We start from the raw sequence: 18,405 nt of genomic DNA on the forward strand, positions 1-18,405 counted from the left end.
TGAACCTGGCCAGTGCCCATTTGATGTGTTTAGACATAACAGGACACTGATTCGCCCAGCATCTTGACATGTGCTTCTTCTTTTTTAATATTCTTTTCATATTCTTTTCCATTAGGGTTTATCACAGGATACTGAATACAGTTCCCTGTGTTATACAGTGGGATCGTGCTATTTCAGTTCAGTTCAGTCATTCGGTTGTGTCCAACTGTTTGTGACCCCATGGGCTGCAGTACACCAAATTTCCTTGTCCATCACCAACTCCCGGAGCTTGCTCAAACTCATGTCTGTCTAGTCGGTGATGCCATTCAACCAATCTCATCCTCTGTCGTCCCCTTCTCCTCCTGCCCTCAATCTTTCCCAGCATCAGGGTCTTTTCCAATGAGTCAGGTCTGCATATCAGGTGGCCAGAGTATTAGAGTTTCAGCTTCAGCATCAGTCCTTCCAATGAATATTCAGGACTGATTTCCTTTAGGATGGACTGGTTTGATCTCTTGCTGTTATACATCCTATATATAATAGTTTGTGCATGAGTTCTAAGTTGCTTCAGTCTTGTCCAACTCTGTGCAACCCTATGGACTGTAGCCCACCAGGCTCTTCTGTCCATGGGAGTCTCCAGGCAAGAATACTGGAGTGGGTTGCCATGCCCTCCTCCAGGGGATCTTCCTGACCCAGGGATCAAACCGAGTCTCTTATGTCTCCTGCATTAGCAGGCAGGTTCTTTACCACTAGCACCACCTGGGAAGCCAGTTTACAACTGCTAATCTCAAACTGCCAGTCCTTCTCCACTCCCCAACCCTCCCTTGTTGATGCGTGATTCTTAATCCAAGCAAAGTCATGAGCAGTGGAGGAACTGCACTTCAGCACTTATCGACACTTAGGGCCCTGAGAGCCTTCCTGATGAACCAGGTCTCTTCTGAACCTGGAGGAGCAGCCCACATAGGGAAGGAGGAGGAGCCTAGCAGATGTCCCTGATTCAGGATGGCAAAGCTATTTCACACTATGATTCACACCCTATTCTGGAGTTTCCATGCAGCCTCTGTGGCTGTCCAGCCCTGATTCTGCTTCCCCACAGTGACTTCCACAGTCTTCAACCTTTTAACAGCTCTGAAGGCTTCAGAGATGCCTGGGAATGGAGGAAACCTTTCCAGTCTCTCCCCCAAATAGAGACAGGCAAATTGAGATGACAGCAAGATATCAAGCCTTACCAATCAGACTGCCCCAGATCAAAAGGCTGGATAACTCACTGTGTGGGTGAGGTGTGGGCAAACAGGCCCGTTGGGACATGGCTGTAGGAGGGAAAACTGGTACCACTTCTTTATGAATAGCAACTTAGCAATGTCACTTATGCTTTCAAAATGCAAACTCTCCTTGACCTAGTAATCATCCTCCTGAAATCTACCTTATAAATTGTGAAATGGCCTGTCAATGAGGACGTTCAGTGCAGCACTGTCTATGTATTTAAAATAAAGAATTTGAATACCTCCATCTGGTATTTTGTAAGTACTGCCATGGAACAAACTCCAAGACATGTTTTCAAGAACATACATGTGAATAGATTCATTCATTCTTTCATGTACTTAACAAATATTTTTGCTTTGTGCAGAATAAAATTTTCATTTATTTTATAATGGCTTTATTGAGATTAATTCACGTACCATAAAATTTGTCCTTTTAAAGTTCACAATTTAGTATATTCATTTAGTATATTCATATTCAACGTGATGTCACTCAGTCGTGTCCGACTCTTTGCGATCCCATGGGCAGTAGCCTACACCAGGCTCCTCCATCCATGGGATTTCCTAGGCGAGAGTACTGGAGTGGGTTGCCATTTCCTTCTCCAGGGAATCTTCCCGACCCAGGGATCAAACCCAGGTCTCCCGCATTTTAGACAGACGCTTTACCATCTGAGCCACCAGGGAAGTCCTGAGTATATTCATATAGTTGTGCAACCATGGCCACTATCTAATTTTAGAACATTTCATTCATCCCAAAAAGAGAGCCCACAGCCATTACTACTCACTCCCCAAATCCACCCAGCCCTAGCCCTGGCAATCACCAATCTATTTTCTACCTCTGTAAGTTCAAAGGGTAAAGAATCCTCCTGCAATGTAGGAGACCTGGGTTAAATCCCTGGGCTGGGAAAATCCCCTGGAGGAGGGCAGGGCAACCCACTCTAGTATTCTTGCCTAGAGAAGCCCCTTAGACTGTAATCCCCTGGTGGGCTATAGTCATGGGGTCACAAAGAGTCAGACATGACTGAATGACTAAGCACAGCACAGCATATATTTACCTATTCTGGACTTTCCATATAAATGGAATCATACAACAAGTGGGCTTTTGTGTCTGGCTTCTTTCATTTAGTATAACAATTTCAAGGGGCATCCATATTGTAGCATGTATCAGAACTTCCTTTTTTATGACTGAAGAGTATTCCATTTTATGGAATGCCACATATTTTAACTAGTCATCTACTAATAAATATTTGGTTTTATTTTTGCCTATTATAAATAATGCTGATGTAAATATGTGTGTACAAACTTTTGTGTGGACATATGTTTTCTCCCTGGTTAGTTGTTCTTTCACTTTCTTGATGGTATTCATTGAAAAAAAAATGTTTTTAATTTTGATGAAGTACAATTTGTCTATTTTTATTATTTGTAATTTTGGTGTCATAAGAAACCATTGCCTAATCCTAATGATTTATATTTATGCTTTCTTCTAAGAGTTTTATACTTTTAGCTCTTATATTTAGGTCTTTGATCCATTTTGAGTTAATTTTTAAATACAGTGTTGAAGAGGGGTCCAACTTCAGTCTTTGGTGTGTGGATACACCATTTAAGATATTCTTTTTTCTCCTACTGGATGGATAGTCTTGGCATCCTGATGAAAATAAATTGACCATAAATGTACAGGCTTATTTCTCAACTCACAATTCTACTTCATTGGTCTGTGTGTCTATCTTTCTGCCAATACCACACTGTCTCGATTATTGTAACTTTATATAAATCTTACTTACCTTTCCTTTTATGGAAGTGTAAACCCTTCAACTTTGTTCTTTTTCAAGATTGCCTTGGGTATTCTGGATCATTTGCATTTCTACATGAATTTTAGGATCAACTTGTCAAAAAAAAAAAAACCTGGGATTTTGATAGAAATTGCATTGAGTCTTAGGTCAGTTTGAGGAGTAGTGACATCTTAACAACATTAAGTCCTTCAATCCATGAATGTAAAATGTCTTTCCATTTATTTAGGTCTTCTTTTGTTTCAATGTTTTGTAGTTTTGTATTTCTTTTGATAAGTCTTATATTTCTTTTGATAAATTTATTCCTGAGTATTTTATTCTTTTTGAGGCTTTGGGAATTGTTTTCTTCATTTCACTAGCATAGTGTTCATTGATACTATATAGAAATTGAATTGATGTTTGTATACTGATCTATACTACAACTTTGCTGAATTTGTTTTTTAGTTCTGTTTTGCGTGTGGATTTTTTTTTAGGATTTTCTGTATACAAGATTACACTCTCATCAAGTAGAGACATTTTACTTTTTCCTTTTCAATCTGGATGACTTTTATTTCATTTTCTTGCCTAATTTTCCTGGCTAGAACTTCTAGGACTATACTGAATAGAAGTTCTAAGAACAGATTTCCTTGCCTTGTTCCTAATCTCAAGGGTAAAATTTTCATTCTTTCACCTTTAAGTATGAGGTTAGCCGTGGGTTTTTTTGTAGATGGTCTTTATCTGGTTGATTAAACTTCCTTTTATTCCTAGTTTATTGAGTGTTTTCATATTCAAGAAATATTTTGGGGCACTTACTGTTTCAGGCACTGTTCTAAGTGCTGGGAACATAACAAGACAAAATAGAAGCCGTATGCTAGTAACAGAGAAAGACTATAAATAAACGTAAATTATGTCAGGTGGTAAGAAATGTTATGGCTGAACCATGTGAAAACAAACAAACAAACAAACATGTACACATACATATAAACATAGCCAAGCACTGGAAAGGCATACAAAACATAAATGGCAGCAGTTGACTGTGGGGTGGCCACGGTGGCTGCAGCTGGAACGAGAGTGGGGGCGCCCTGGCCACTCTTCAACCTCTTTTGGCACCTTTTGGATTTGGTACCATGTTAAATGTATTGCCTAATCCAAAACATTAGTTTTCAAATAATCTTCTCATTTACTGAAGATTCAGAAAGACACCATACCAAAAGAAAGGCTGTTGTCCACCCATCATTAGGGAGAGCTACAGTGAACTGCCATTATTATTAGAAGAAACAGGCAAAAGACCCCTAAACTAGTTGGCATTAGGTCTTCAAGAAAGGAAATCCCAGGATCTGCTCTGGCTCGTGTAACTTCAGTTCTCCGTTCCACATAAGGTGAGTGACCATCAGTCAGCACCCAGAGGCTTTAAGAACCATTTTGAACCACATCTGTGGAATCAACAAGCTCCCTTCACGAAAACAAGGATGTTCCCATCCAATGGGTTGGGAAATATTTCAGCACTTAAAGGTTAAGCATTTAATTATCCAGAGCAAACCACTTAACCAGACAAATTCTCAAACCTGCAGGAAAACTTTGAGGGGATGTGGATAGGGGTCAGGGTAAGGAAGAAGAGGGGGAATCTTGAGTTATTTTGGTTTGCTTATTTTTCCCTGCCCTCTTGCTGGTTCATTTGTTTCCATGTGAAAAAAGGTGGGATATTTTCCAAGACTCTCAGTGATGGGAAGGGTGAGTTTAGTCCACAAATGTCTACCACAATCGTAATGCAGAGGAAATGTTGGGAAATTGTACCAAATAGATAGATGACAGATAGATAATCACAAAACACTACCACAAATAGAGTAGATGTTAAAGGGGCACTTAAGGCCAGCCTGAGATCCTAAATTTTACCCTGAGGAAAAGCGTGCTGTTCACTGAGACACAAGAATGAAACAAAGAGACATCTACTTCCTACTTTCCCAGGTGATGTTGAGAGGAGGGGTCAGCTAATGATGGGTGTAAGAGATCACATCTGGAGGGGATCAGGGGATTAAGGAGGAGGGATGCTAAAATAATTAGGGACTGAACAATAACAGCCTCTGGGATTTGCTTCAAAAGAATGGGACACCTTTCTCACTTCCTCTGCACCTGTCGGGTGTTTATTCTATAGCTGTCTCTATTTCTGTGGGTGGGAAGTTTCCATAACCAAAAAAATTCAGAGAAGGAGAGGGAGATGGGGAGGGAAAAGGGGAACTGTCTCCAGCAGGTCAATGCGGGACTGGGAAGATCAGGGAGAGAAGAGAGACGGCCAGAGGGCCCCTGTCTCCTCCTTGAGCCTCTCCAGGTAAGTACAGACCAGACCACAGCCCTTAAAGCTCCCAAAGGAGGAAAAAGAAAAAAAGAATCACTTTCCGAAACATGAGAAAATGAGGCAAAAAGCTGATTAATGAAACATACATCCTGGCTGCTGTTCTGTCACAAGCTGGAAAGTGACACTGTTCACCAAGACAGAATAAAGTAAAGAACGTCAAAGTCGTAGACGCTCAGTCGTGTCCTGCTCTTTGCGATCCCATGGACTGTAGCCCACCGGGCTCCTCTGTCCATGGAATTCTCCAAGTAAGGATATTAGAGCGGGTAGCCATTCCCTTCTCCAGGGACTCTACCCGACCCAGGGATCAAACTCCCGTCTCCTGCATCGCACGCAGGTTCTTTACCGTCTGAGCCACCAGGGAAGCCCAGAATAAGTGCACCTCAAATCCCGGTGCCCGGCGCCACGTCCTGCCCCTTACCCCTCATCTCTCCCAGTTCAACCAGCACGCCGATCTACGCTTGGCGAAGCCCCTCATACCAGATCCCCGGCAAAAGGATGAGTCCCGACCCAGTGCGAGTGGTCCCCTCCCGCCCTGCAGCAATGGGCTGGGAGGACCGCGGGCCACAAGGAGCTTGACTTCCAATTTAAACTGCCTGTTCCGCTTTGCGGAACTCTCAGGCACGATGTGATCCCGGTCCTCACGTCCAATATACAAGCTCGTCCTGTACTTAAAAAGTTCAAATTGCACGGTTTGCTAATTCTTCAGGTCCCCCACCGAGCTGCACTTCCAAGGCATTGTTTTACCTACACGAGTGAGAAAAAAAAAAAAAGAAACTTCGAAAAGAAAAGTTGCTGCGAGGCAACCCAGAGTCTGGAGCGCAGCCCATCGGTCCCCATCCTGCGCGCCCGCAGAGTCGCGGTCCCCACCCGGCGCGCTGGCCTCGCGAGCACCGCTCCCGCCCCCGGGCGAGCAGACGAACAGTCAGAGCTGCCGGACATTCCTGCATTTTGCAACCCTGGCTCCATTTGGACTTTTAGAGCCAGGAGTCTCTCGGGCAAGCAAAGGCAAAAGAATCCTCAGTCTTGTTCCCGGAGGGCAGAGACAGGTGGCAGAGGACCATGTCGGTCCCACAGGACTGGAAGTCTAAGGAGCAGCAAGCCTTGGGGTTGCAGGTAGGACCCCAGCGAGCCGCGTCCATGAAGAGGGCGCGTGGACACATCCCTCTAGGTCTTTCGATTCAAGATGCGACGCCAGTGAGGTAACGCCGCTCCCACCGGGAGCAAAAAGTTCACCCTCCCCCACGTTGGTTCTAGAAACCGCGTATCCCTCACCAGCCCCGCACAGGTTCCCCTCGCCGGTCTCACCTGCCAGGCGGCCGAACTCGCGCGCCCGGAGCTCGTGCAGGGTGCCCCTGCCGTACCCGTAGACGAGAGGCTGCAGGCTCGAGTCCAGGAACCGCGCAAAGGGCAGCAGCTCGGCTCCCGGGTGCGCGGCCCCGCCGGCCATGACCCAGGCCTGCCCGTCGCGCCGTCCAGGCCGGCAGCGGCCGGGAAGCGCCTGGGCCAGCCCGCACGGACTCCGCCCCGCCGCGCCCCGGCCTCGCCTCCTGGCCCTCCAGTGGCACCGCGTCCCCGCCGAGGGGCGGCGCCTCTCTGGGCCGGCCAGGCAGGCCCCGGGTACGCTGACTCACGGAGTTTCACCCATTTCTGCCCTTTTCCCACCTGGGGACCGGGGAAGCAGTGCCCGTGGTTGTCTGCTTTGCATCGCAGTCCATGGAGATGCCCCCCAGACCCTGGGAACGCAAAGTTCAAGTGTATCCGCGGTCCCACGGACAGGCGGATGGAAGATGCAATGAACTGCTTTTGCTGCTGGGAATCCTGGAACCTGGAGATCCTCCCGGCCCGACTCTCCCTGGCCCGAGCCCAGCGCAGCGCCCGGGGACCCTCACTCTCCCCGGAGGAACTCCAGGGTTCGGGGCGGGGCTTTTGCCAGGGCGTTGTCCGGAGTTGCGGCTCCCCAGTGGGGCGTGCGCTCGGCGTCTCTGAAAATGCGGCTGAGCAAAAGGTGAAAGAGGAAAAAGACCGAGGATCCAAGAGTTTGGTTAATCAAGTCTAGGCAGATGCGATGGCACCCCACTCCAGTACTCCTGCCTGGAAAATCCCATGGGCGGAGGAGCGCTGAAGGTCGGACACTACTGAGCGACTTCACTTTCACTTTTCACTTTCATGCACTGGAGAAGGAAATGGCAACCCACTCCAGTGTTCTTGCCTGGAGAATCCCAGGGACGGGGGAGCCTGGTGGGCTGCCGTCTATGGGGTCGCACAGAGTCGGACACGACTGAAGTGACTTAGCAGCACCAGCAGCAGGCAGGTGCGTACCTTCGGAACCGGGTAGTTCGAGTGCGACCCAAGCAAAAGCTCCGCCTCCGCTCCATCCCGGACCCTGTATCCGAGGGGATCACTACCTCGAGTGCGGAGGGCCGGGTCACACCCACGTGCGCGAATCGCGTGGCCGGAAGTGAATGAGGAAGAGGGTGGGCAGGTGCGGGCCGCTTCCCAGGATGGAGTGAAAAGTACTGGAGGCCCAGGGAAGGGAAGGCACCGCAGGTGTAGAACCAAGCTGGGGCTGTGCTGAACCCACTGTGGGAAGCCTGAAAGTCTGGAGGGAGCTAAGGTGAGGACTCAGATTCCGGTCCTTGGAGACCCACGGTGGGGCCCCAAGAATGGACTGCTGGCTCTGTCGTAGGAAAAATGGGGCATAAGAGGATGGTCAAGCTCATATCTATCCTCGGGGCAGGTTATGCAGATAAGAATTCAAGAGCAAGCCACAGGAAAATGAAAGGTTTAGTTAGAGGCACAATCCATAGACAGTGTGGGGTGTCTCAGAAGGTGGGAGAGGTGCCTGGAAGTGTGGGGTGCTTAGTTTTTATGGGCTGGGTCATTTCATAGGCTAATGAGTGGGAGGAATATTCTGTCTTGGAGAAGGGGCAGGGATTTTCGGGAACTAGGGTAGCAGGCACTTTTTGGCCTTTTATGGAACTGCCGCTGCTCTGGTGGGTGTGCCCTTTAGCAGAGGCTAATGTATTAGAGAGAGTGTATGAGGCTCAAGGTCTACTGGAGGTCAAGTTGTCCGCCATCTTGTGCCTAGGAGGCTCTAACCAGTTTTTGTTACATCCTGTTCCTGTCAATAGTTTCATCATTCTTTTAATAGTTGTGCTCTGCCCCCTTCCTTCCTGTCCCAGCCCTCAAGCAAGCTGCGGTGGGAAGGGAGTCCAGGAGACAAGTTCATTGCCTGTGCTACCGCCAGGCCTGCGGTCGCCTTGGGATGCGTGACAGTGAGCGGAACAGACTCCCTGGACCAGCCTCTGCTCCTATAAAAAGCACCCCCAAGGACCCAGTGGCCCACTGTGAGAGCCAGCCCTCCTGACCGTGCCCCCAGCACCAGATCTGGGAAAGACCCTGGCGGGGAGGGGCATGGAAGTGGTGGTTGTTGTGGCCCAGTCTGGAGGCATTGGGTACAGAGGCTGTAGCACCTGGGGTGGGCTCTGCCTAAAGACCGCTCTGGCTCATCTCACTCACAGCAGAATCCCTAGGATCTTACTCTGGAAGGAATGAATGCATCGATGGATGGGTGCCCCCGTTTGCTCCTTAGCATCATCACCCAACCCACCTGCCTGTGCCACACCTTCTAGCCACGCTTGGAGCAGGAACCTTGGGCATCTCAGCCTCCGTTTCCCTACCTGTAAGTTGGGGGAATGGTGGGGGGTGGTGCTCCCCTCACCCCTCTCTTTAATGCCCTTCTTCTCCTTGAGGACAAGTTTTTCAGGAATTAACCTGCAAGAATTATCTGGAAATCTGTTAAAACGCAGATTCTAATTAAGTTTGGCAGGAGTGGGACAGGTTCTAGGTTTCTAACCAGCCTGGGTGATACTGACGTTAGCGTCCTTGAACTGCACCCTGAGGAGTGACAGCCTCGGTCGTTTCCCAGGGAATGGACGGAGTGCTTCTCCTCAAGGTGTTATGTGGCTGCGTAACAGGTCAGAAATCCACAAGGGTGCTTAGGACAAACTTGCTAGGAAACAATCTGGGCCAAGTCAGAACTCCTTTAAAAAAATTTTTTTTAATTGTGTTAAATATACATAACAAGAAATTTACCCTCTTAGGAATTTTTTTTTTTTCTTCAGAAGCCAGAGCTCTTTTTTTCTTTATTTTTGGTCACAAGGCATATGGGATCTTAGTTCCCTGACCAGGGATCTAACCCATGACTCCCACATTGGAAGCTTGGGGTCTTAACCACTGGACTGCCTCGGAAGTCCCTTAGCCATTTTTAAGTGCCCAGTTCAGTAGTATCAAGTTCATCCACCTGCTGTGCAAACAATCTCCAGAGTTCCTTTCATCTTGCAAAACAAGTTCTGTGCCCGTTAAATAAGAACTCCACGTCCCCCTCCCCCAGCCTCTGGCAACCACCATTCTACTTTCTGTACACAAAAATTGGGCTACTCTAAGTACCTCCTATGGGTGGAATCAAACAGTATTTGTCTTTTTGTGACTAGCTTATTTCACTTAGCATGATGTCCATGTAGTAGTATATGTTTAGAATTTCCTTTTTTTAAGAATCTTCCCTGGTGGCTCAGATGGTAAAGTGTCTGCCTATAATGCAGGTAGAACGTGGTTCAATCCCTGGGTCAGGAAGATCCCCTGGAGAAGGAAATAGCAACCCACTCCAGGACTCTTGCCTGGAAAATCCCATGGACAGAGGAGCCTGGCAGGCTACAGTCCATGGGATTGGAAAGAGTCGGACACAACTGAGTGACTTCACCTTTTTTAAGGCTGAATAATATATAGGCTTCCCTGGTGGCTCGGAGAGTAAAGCGTCTGCCTGCAGTGCAGGAGACCCAGGTTCAGTCCCTGAGTCGGGAAGATCCCCTTGAGAAGGAAATGGCAACCCACTCCAGTCCCATGAACAGAGGAGCCTGGTAGGCTACAGTCCATGGGGTTGCAAAGAGTCGGACACGACTGAGCGACTTCACTTACTTACTTTACTTCCTATATGTGTGTGTGTGTGTGTGTGTATGTGTGTGTGTATGTGTATATAGGTATATATGTATATATATGTGTGTGTATATATATACATCTATATATATATATAGGTTTAGGTTCCATTGTAGGTATATACCTGCTATATATATATATGTGTGTGTGTGTGTGTGTGTGTATGTATATATGGAACCTATATATAGGTTTAGGTTCCACTATAGGTATATACCTGCTATATATATGTGTGTGTGTGTGTGTATATATATATATATATATATATATATATGTATGTTTAGGTTCCACTATACGTATATACCTGCAATGTGGGAGACCCAGGTTTGATCCTTCAGTCAGGAAGACCCCCTGGAGGAGGACATGCCAACGCACTCCAGTATTCTTTCCTGGAGAATCCCATGGACAGGGGAGCCTGGTGGGCTACAGACCGTGGGATCACAGAGAGTCAGACACGACTGAGCAACTAACACACACATAGGTATATAACATATTTTTTGACCCATCCAAAGTGATGGACAACTGGAATACTTCCACTACTTGACTATTATAAACAATACTATAAAATGGGTGTGTGAGTATCTCTTTGAGATCCTACTTCCGGTTCTTTCAAACATATAACTGGAAGTGGGATTGCTGGATTATATGGTAGTGCTATTTTTAATTTTTAAGGAATTACCATACTGTTTTCCATAGCAGCTGCAGCATTTTACGTTCTGACCAGTAGTGCACAAGGGTTCCAATTTCTCCACATTCTCACCAGTCCTTACTTTCTGGTTCTATTTGGTTTGGTTAGATTTTTGTTGTTATAGTAAAGCCATCCTACTGGGTGTGAGGTGGCTTCTCACTATGGGGTTGATTTGCATTTCCCTACTGATTGCTGGCGTTGAGTATCTTTTCAGGTGCCTAATGGCCATTCATGTATCATCTTTGGAGAATTGTCTGTTCAAACCCTTTGCCCCCCTTCTTTTTTGAATTGGTTGTTTTTTTTTTTTTTTAATTGAGCCGTAGGAGTTCTTTATATAGTGTGGATATTAACCCTTCATCAGATACATCATTTGTGATATTATCTCCTGTTCCGTAGGTTGCCTTTTCACTCTGTCAACTGTGTCCTCCGATGTACAGTGTAGAACGCTTAAGGTCATTAAAAACCACTGAACTACCCTTTAGTCAAGAAGTATCTTTAAGCTCCTGGTTCTGCCCAGGGCCCTGCGTGCTCCAGAGGATGTGAAGATATTGTGCCTACAGCCACGTAGGGACATGACTCAGACAGCAGGGGCTGAGTGCCCTGTTGCTTGGCTTCAGAATGCAGGTTAGAATGGCAGGAGGGAGGAGAGAAAGGAGCTACTTCCAACCAGGAGTCCAGGGAAGGCACCCCAAAGGAAAAAGCCTGAGACCTGGGCCACAGTGAAGAAGGGAGGGCGGGGTGGAGGGGGACGTCGGGAGCCTCAGTCTCCAAGATTCCCTGGGCCTCTCCTGCCAGAATGAGACTGTCAGAAATTAGATTGCTCACTCCTACCCCGCCTGAAGTAGAACCTCCAGTCCCCACCAGAGAATGTCTTACACATATGCATCATTCAATAAACTCCTGTGCTACAGGCCTGCCACTGCTTCATCCTCCCTGGTCTAGCTGCTGGCCCTGGGACCTTGCAAGAGCCTGGTCTGGTCCATTCTGAGGTCCTGGCAACCAGCCTCAGGACCCAAAGTTTAGAACTTGGTAGTGAAACAACTCTTCAGATCCTTTGGATGACCCTCTCTCACCAAGAACCATGAAAAATGTGTGGTGGTTCAGACAGTAAAGAATCTGCCTGCAAGGCAGGAGATCTGGATTCAATCCCTGGGTGGAAAAATCCCTTGGAGGAGGGCATGGCAACCCACTCCAATATTCTTGCCTGGAGAATCCCATGGACGGAGGAGTCTGGTGGGCTACCATCCACGCGGTCGCAAAGAGTCGGACACAACTGAGCGACTAACACTTTCCCTTTCATAGCCAGATTGGGTAGACAGGTGAGGGAGCCCTGTCCCCCCACCTTGGTGGGGTTTTGTCCCTGATCCAGCCCACTGAGCCTGGCTCTGTACTCAGGCTACGGTCCCTGGCAATGGGCTCCACTCTCGAGGATCCCCACTCTACAGAAGACTTTGATTCGTGTACTATTCATTCATGTGCTCGCTTGGAAACAGTTCCATGAGTGCCTTTCAGAGTTAGAGCCTGTGGAGGTCAAGGAAGGAGGTAGGGCAGGTTTGGGGGTGGGTTTTGAAAGGCTGTAAGTCAGGCCAAGGGACTGGAATATCATTCTGAAGATTTTTGAGCAAGAAAGTGCCCCAAAGAGGTGATTTCAGCCAAACTAATGACTGTGACCAGGCCAGATGGTGGGGTGGTCTTCTTGCAACTGTCCAAGGCTGAATTACTGCAGATGAAAACGGGCTCTGGCAGGGACGGTCATTTAGTGTCCACTGGGGAGCTGCTCCCTGCTGGGAACCTGGTGGGCACTGGGAAGAAAACAGTCCACAAGGCGGCCTCTGGGCTGAGAGGCCCCCAGGACAGTGAAGAAGATGGGTTTGCAACCAGATCACCGCTCCATGCTGCAGAGTGCTGGAGAAGGGGCCTGCCTTCAGAAGGTTGAGCCTCCCTCACCTGGGACTCCAGAGGGTCCAGAGAAGGGGGAGGCGGGGAGCGTTCCATGTTCGGTGGCCTAGAGGCACAGAAGGCTCAGAATATTCCCAAAGCAGGACCTTGGTTGAACCTGGAGCACAGGCTCCAGGTGCAGAGGAGGGGAGGGGATGGAGAGGAAGGCGAGAGGGCTGTCAGACCCTCCAGTGCCAAGGAGCCTGTCTGGGGTACAGGAGGGACGGGAAGAGGTGTGTCTGAGACCCCTGGTAGCCCAGGTATATTGGAACCAAGATGGGGCTCAGTTCAGGATGTCTAAGTGAAAATTCGGGCCCCAGCCTCAGGAAAGACAGTGTCAGTTGGAGACACAACTCATGGGAGGCCTGTGGACAGGTCATCCCAGGAGCTCTGAAGTGTTCAAAGGAAGAGTCAAAACTCCAGGGACAGTGACATTTAGGAGTCATCTGCCTCTGTGCCACTGACGAGTGAGAAGGTACAGTCAGAGATGGGAGGAGAGCCAGAGCAGAGCACCTTGGTGGTAACAGCCTGAAAAGCCAGTTAGGACGAGGACTAATCGGACTATTGAACTTGCTTGGTGAGATTGTATGCAGTGACCTAAGTGATCATGTCCGTTGTCTGGGTGGGGATGGAAACTCCATTATAATGGCCTGGTCTTAAATGGCGAGGAAGGGTAGAGGTTTTTCTATTGGCTAAAACCCCCCAGGCCTCTTGATCGTAGAGATAGTTGGAGGCTGCCAATTACAATGAATCATATTTCCTGCCAGGTAAAATGAGGGTGGATGTTTCAGAGGAGGCTGAATTTGGTTTGGATGATGAAATTAGTGTTTCCTGCTAGAAGGAAAATGCATGCCTCCCCAACAATGAGAACAATGATCTAGATATCCTGGTACCAGAGAAATCAGAAGAGGGTCTGGTGATCCAGTGGTTAAGAATCTGCCTTCCAATGCAGGGGAGCCAGGTTCAAATTCTGTTCAGGGAACTAAGATCTCACATGCCATGGGGCAGCTAATCCCCAGCTCTGCGACTACTGAGCCCATGTACTCTTCAGCCCTCAGACCATAACTAAGACCTGATACAGCCAAATAAATAAATATATATAATTTTTATTTATATATAAATTAATTTATATATATATATAGTAAGTATACTATATATATATATGTATGCACACTATTGCACAGCAGAAAGTAAGAGAGACCGCAATGGAGCTGGTTTCTCAGCAGAGCCTGGTAGGGTGGAAGCTCTGGTAGAAATAACTTGAGAGCAGTGGAAAGAAAGATCTGAAAACCCCAGGAAGCTCCCTCCCCTGGAGTGACAGGAGACCTTCTCTGTGAATAGAAGCTGAAAGGGCAGCTCAAAATCACCATGTTTGGGAACAAGGCTCTATTATATCCAAACTCATGTTCAAAACAACCCCCTCGACCCCACCCAGTACTAGGCAGACCACAGGAGCAAAAGGGTGGGTGGACCCACAGCAGGCATCTTCCTGAGGCCCTTTCCCTGGGGTCCTAGCTTCTCCCTGTTCATTCAAGGAGTGAATGAACGAGGCCAGACCACTCCCTTCTTGTTCCCCTCTACGCTGTCATCTTCTTCCTGCTCTTTGTCCCCTCTTTATGCCACCAAGGCAGGGAAAGGGTTTGATGCCAATTACTCCCTTTACTGACTGGTGGCTTACACTGGAGAATGCTCCCCCACCAGTCAGCCGTGTTATCAAACTTATTCTCAGATTCAGCAACTATTTGACAGTACATGGTGCTAGATAGATTAAACTGTGCTAGATGCTACGGAAAACAAATCAGATGCCCTGATGTTTAGGCTTTCATAGGCTTGTACACTTGGCTCTCACTACCTAGCCAGCACCCACTGCCCCTCCGGCTCTGCTTTGGCAAATAGCCCCATGTGGGCCTAATAGGGCTGACTCTGCCTCCAGCCCCAGAACAGGTGATCTCACGCTCTTGCTACAGCAGGTGGGCAGGCTCCAGCCACTCCGTGTGCTTTCCTCTGCCCACTGTGGTTCGTTCAGAGGGTCACTCAGAGTAAAGTTAGGGACTTCACCTTTAAGGGTTTATTCCTTTTTTGGGCCTTGTCAGATCTTGCAGGATTTTAGTTCCCCGACCAGGGACTCAATCCAGACCCTTGGCAGTGAAAGCTCTGAATCCTAACCACTGGACCACCAGAGAACTCTGAAGGGTTTATTCTTTTTGATATGCATGAGCAAGGCAATCTGTCACCTCAGGGGCTGCTCTCATCCCTCTTGTAGCCATGAGGAAGGGCAGCCCTAGAAGACTGACACATGGAGAGGGCAGAGCTGAGAATCAGAGACAGGGAAACAGGGTCCTGGTCAAACTACCCCTGTGCTTTGTCCTACCACTGGACTTTTTTCAGTTACATGAGCTAATAATTCCCTGTGTCTTTTTTGAGACAAACTTTTCTTACCACAGAAAGTATCTAATTGATACTTCTTAGGATTTATGGGCTTCCCTTGTGGTTCAGACAGTAAAGAATCCAGCTGCAATGCAGGAGCCCCAGGTTTGATCCCTGGGTCAGGAAGATCCCCTGGAGAAGGGAATGGCAACCCACTCCAGTATTCGTGCCTGGGAAATCCCATGCAGAGAAAAGCCAGGTGGGTACAGTCCATGGGGTTGCAAAGAGTTGGGCACAACTGACAGACTAAGATACACACTAATAAAGATAGGAAGCAACAAAGGCCATAAAAGAAAATGAGAATAAAATACTATGAATTCAGAGAAAGAATCCTTGAAATGAGGGGAAATAAAGGCTCTATGGAAAGGCTCTTTCCAGTAGTCATGTATGGATGTGAGAGTTGAACTATAAAGAAAGCTGAGTGCCGAAGAATTGATGCTTTTGAACTGTGGTGTTGGAGAAGACTCTTGAGAGTCCCTCGGACTGCAAGGAGATCCAACCAGTCCATCCTAAAGGAGATCAGTCCTGAATATTCATTGGAAGGACTGATGTTGAAGCTGAAACTCCAGTACTCTGGGCACTTGATGTGAAGAGCTGACTCATTTGAAAAGACCCTGATGCTGGGAAAGATAGAAGGTGGGAGGAGAAGGGGATAACAGAGGATGAGATGGTTGGATGGCATCAACTCAATGGACATGGGTTAGGGTGAACTCCGGGAGTTGGTGATGGACAGGGAGGCCTGCTGTGCTGCGGTTCATGGGGTTGCACAGAGTCGGACACGACTGAGCGAGTGAACTGAACTGAAAGGCTCTACGGAGGTGACACAAACTGAACTTTATTTAATTGTAACAGTTACCAATTATTGGTGTCTTACTAAATCCAGACCTTGGGCTAGCATTTTAATGCATTGGCTCATTTAATCCTCAAAACAACCCTACAAGGTGGTTACTTTTTATGAAATGAGACTAACATTTGTCCTCTCTCCCAAAATAAAGCAATTCAATTCTCAGCTAAGAACCACCTGCAATCAAGATTTCATTTCCCAGCCTGTCTTGAGGTACAGCAACAAGATAAAAGTCAGGTCACAGAGATTAAGCAGAACTTGTGTGGACTTCCAAGTTTTCTTAAAGTTAGGGGCAAGCCTCTTATGCCTTCCTCCTTTCTGCTGGCTGGGATGCAAAGATCATGGCAGGAGGCCAAACAGCCATCCTGGAGAGTGAGGAAGCCACACACTGAGGATGAGGGCAAAGAGCCTGGGTGCCCTGATCATGTTGAGAAGTCTCCCTCCCCAACCTGCCCTGCCTACCTAGATTCCTTTTTAGAGAGAAAACTTCATTCTTGCAATAAGCCAAAAAGAACATTTTGTGTTTTCTTTCACAGAATTGAATCAAGGTCAGACTGACCTATTAATATTATCTCTACTTACAGAGACGGGAAAAGCTTACCCAGACACAGCCAGTGTGAGCCAGGGTTCAAACACAACTCTGATTCCTTACCTCTGGGTTCCAACCCTCACCCAGACTCCCTTGAGAAGTACACAGGATTTGTACAGAGTGGGTAAGAAGACCTTGCATTTTCCTTACAGACCACAGAATCCTTACAGGATTTTCTGGAGTGGCGAGGATCTCTCACTTAGGAGATGATTCTGTCCTTTTGTTTTATCCCTGGATTGGCACAGTCTCCCTCCAATCCCCATCTGTCTTTGGAATCACTAACCACAGCTGCTTCCCCCAAGGCTGCTGGGAAGGCAGGGATTTGACTCTTAGTTGTCCAAGATAAACACTGCCGGGAACACAACCCAACCACCTCGCCTCCTTCCAGTAAAGTCCTGTAGGTCAGAAGAGACTGCTTAGACTGACACTTGGCATCAATCTGAACTTTGATGCTGTAAATCAGGCAGAGAAATGAAATGATCAGGGCAAACCGGCAAGGGTAGGTCTGTAATCCTGAAATACTCCTCAGCAAAGCTGCAAGACTGTCCCTTTGCTTTAGATGCTATGAACTACCAGAGTATGGTTCAAAGTGTTCTCCGGGAAGAACAGATTAAGACCATCGTGGACTTCCTAGGTGGTCCGGTAGTTAAGAATCTGCCTGCCAATGGATGGGACACAGGTTCAATCTCTGGTCCGGGAAGATCCCACAAGCCACAGAGCAACTAAGCCGGTGGGTCGCAGCTACTGAGCCAGTGCTCTAGAGTCCGTGCTCCACACCAGTAGAAGCCACCACCACGAGAAGCGTGCACACAACTAGAGAAAGACTAGCAAAGACCCAGCGCAGCCAAATTTTTAAAAAGACTAGACCATCATGGTAAAATTACAATGTGTGTATATGAAGCTCCTGGGAACACTTACTGAATGACACAGATGCTTCAGGACAACTTGGGAAAACTATGTACAACTGGTCAAACAGTAACCATGAACTTGACTTCCCCAAGGGCAGGACTGCTTTCAGAACTTAGGGTGTGCTGGAGAACGTTCCAGAGGACTGTTAAGTCCACTGAGTCTGCTCTGAAGTCCCACGCGTGAGGCATCTGAACAAACTACTGTGTGCCAATGGGGAGATCCAGATCCTTCCCCGGATTAGCAGAGAAATCACACTTTAGGGCATCCTGGTTTGCGGTTAAGACGCTGAGGTGCTCACTGCCTTGGTGCATACACGCTCATACACGTGTGCTTACACACATACACCACTAAAGGTCTAAGACAAGTTTATAGAGATTCTGTAGTTCAGAACTGCACTGTCCAAATATGGGTAGAGCCAGTAGCCACAGGTGGCTAGCAGACACTTGAAATGTGGTCAGTCCACACTGAGATGGGTTCTAAATGTAAACTGCACTTTGTAGGATACAACGATTTATATACAAGAGTAAAATATCTCCATAACTTTTTATATTGTCTGTTAAAATGATCCTATTTGGGATATACTGGGTTAAAACAAATGGATCATCAAAATAAATTACACCTCTTCTTACTTTATGTGGGTACTATAAACTATTACGGAGAAGGCAAT

General features: G+C 47.4%; 1 protein-coding gene and 1 long non-coding RNA gene across 8 annotated transcripts in view; one reads left to right on the forward strand and one right to left on the reverse strand.

Moving 5' to 3' along the window:
* MOCOS (molybdenum cofactor sulfurase) overlaps positions 1 to 7,149 on the reverse strand; it is a 58,619-nt gene extending 51,470 nt beyond the window's left edge. For 2 of the 5 annotated variants that reach the window (XM_005889217.3, XM_070361957.1), the window contains exon 1: positions 7,017 to 7,149. In XM_005889217.3, coding sequence (XP_005889279.2) covers positions 7,017 to 7,059 — 43 coding nt within the window. In that variant the 5' untranslated portion in view covers positions 7,060 to 7,149. The other 3 variants (XM_070361958.1, XM_070361956.1, XM_014483753.2) reach the window with 3 other exon arrangements.
* A 376-nt stretch (positions 7,150 to 7,525) lies between these two features.
* Positions 7,526 to 14,625, forward strand: LOC138985445 (uncharacterized). Of its 3 annotated transcripts, XR_011462509.1 has the most exons (5): positions 7,526 to 7,665; positions 8,537 to 8,701; positions 8,876 to 9,036; positions 10,628 to 10,824; positions 11,428 to 14,625. It is a non-coding gene; the product is annotated as an uncharacterized lncRNA (long non-coding RNA). The 3 variants fall into 3 exon arrangements; XR_011462508.1 differs by having other exon boundaries at positions 8,879 to 9,036; positions 10,628 to 14,106; XR_011462507.1 differs by having other exon boundaries at positions 10,628 to 12,586.
* Positions 14,626 to 18,405: the final 3,780 nt, after the last annotated feature.

The sequence above is a fragment of the Bos mutus genome, chromosome 24 (genome assembly GCF_027580195.1).
Source record: "Bos mutus isolate GX-2022 chromosome 24, NWIPB_WYAK_1.1, whole genome shotgun sequence".
NCBI lineage: Eukaryota > Metazoa > Chordata > Mammalia > Artiodactyla > Bovidae > Bos > Bos mutus.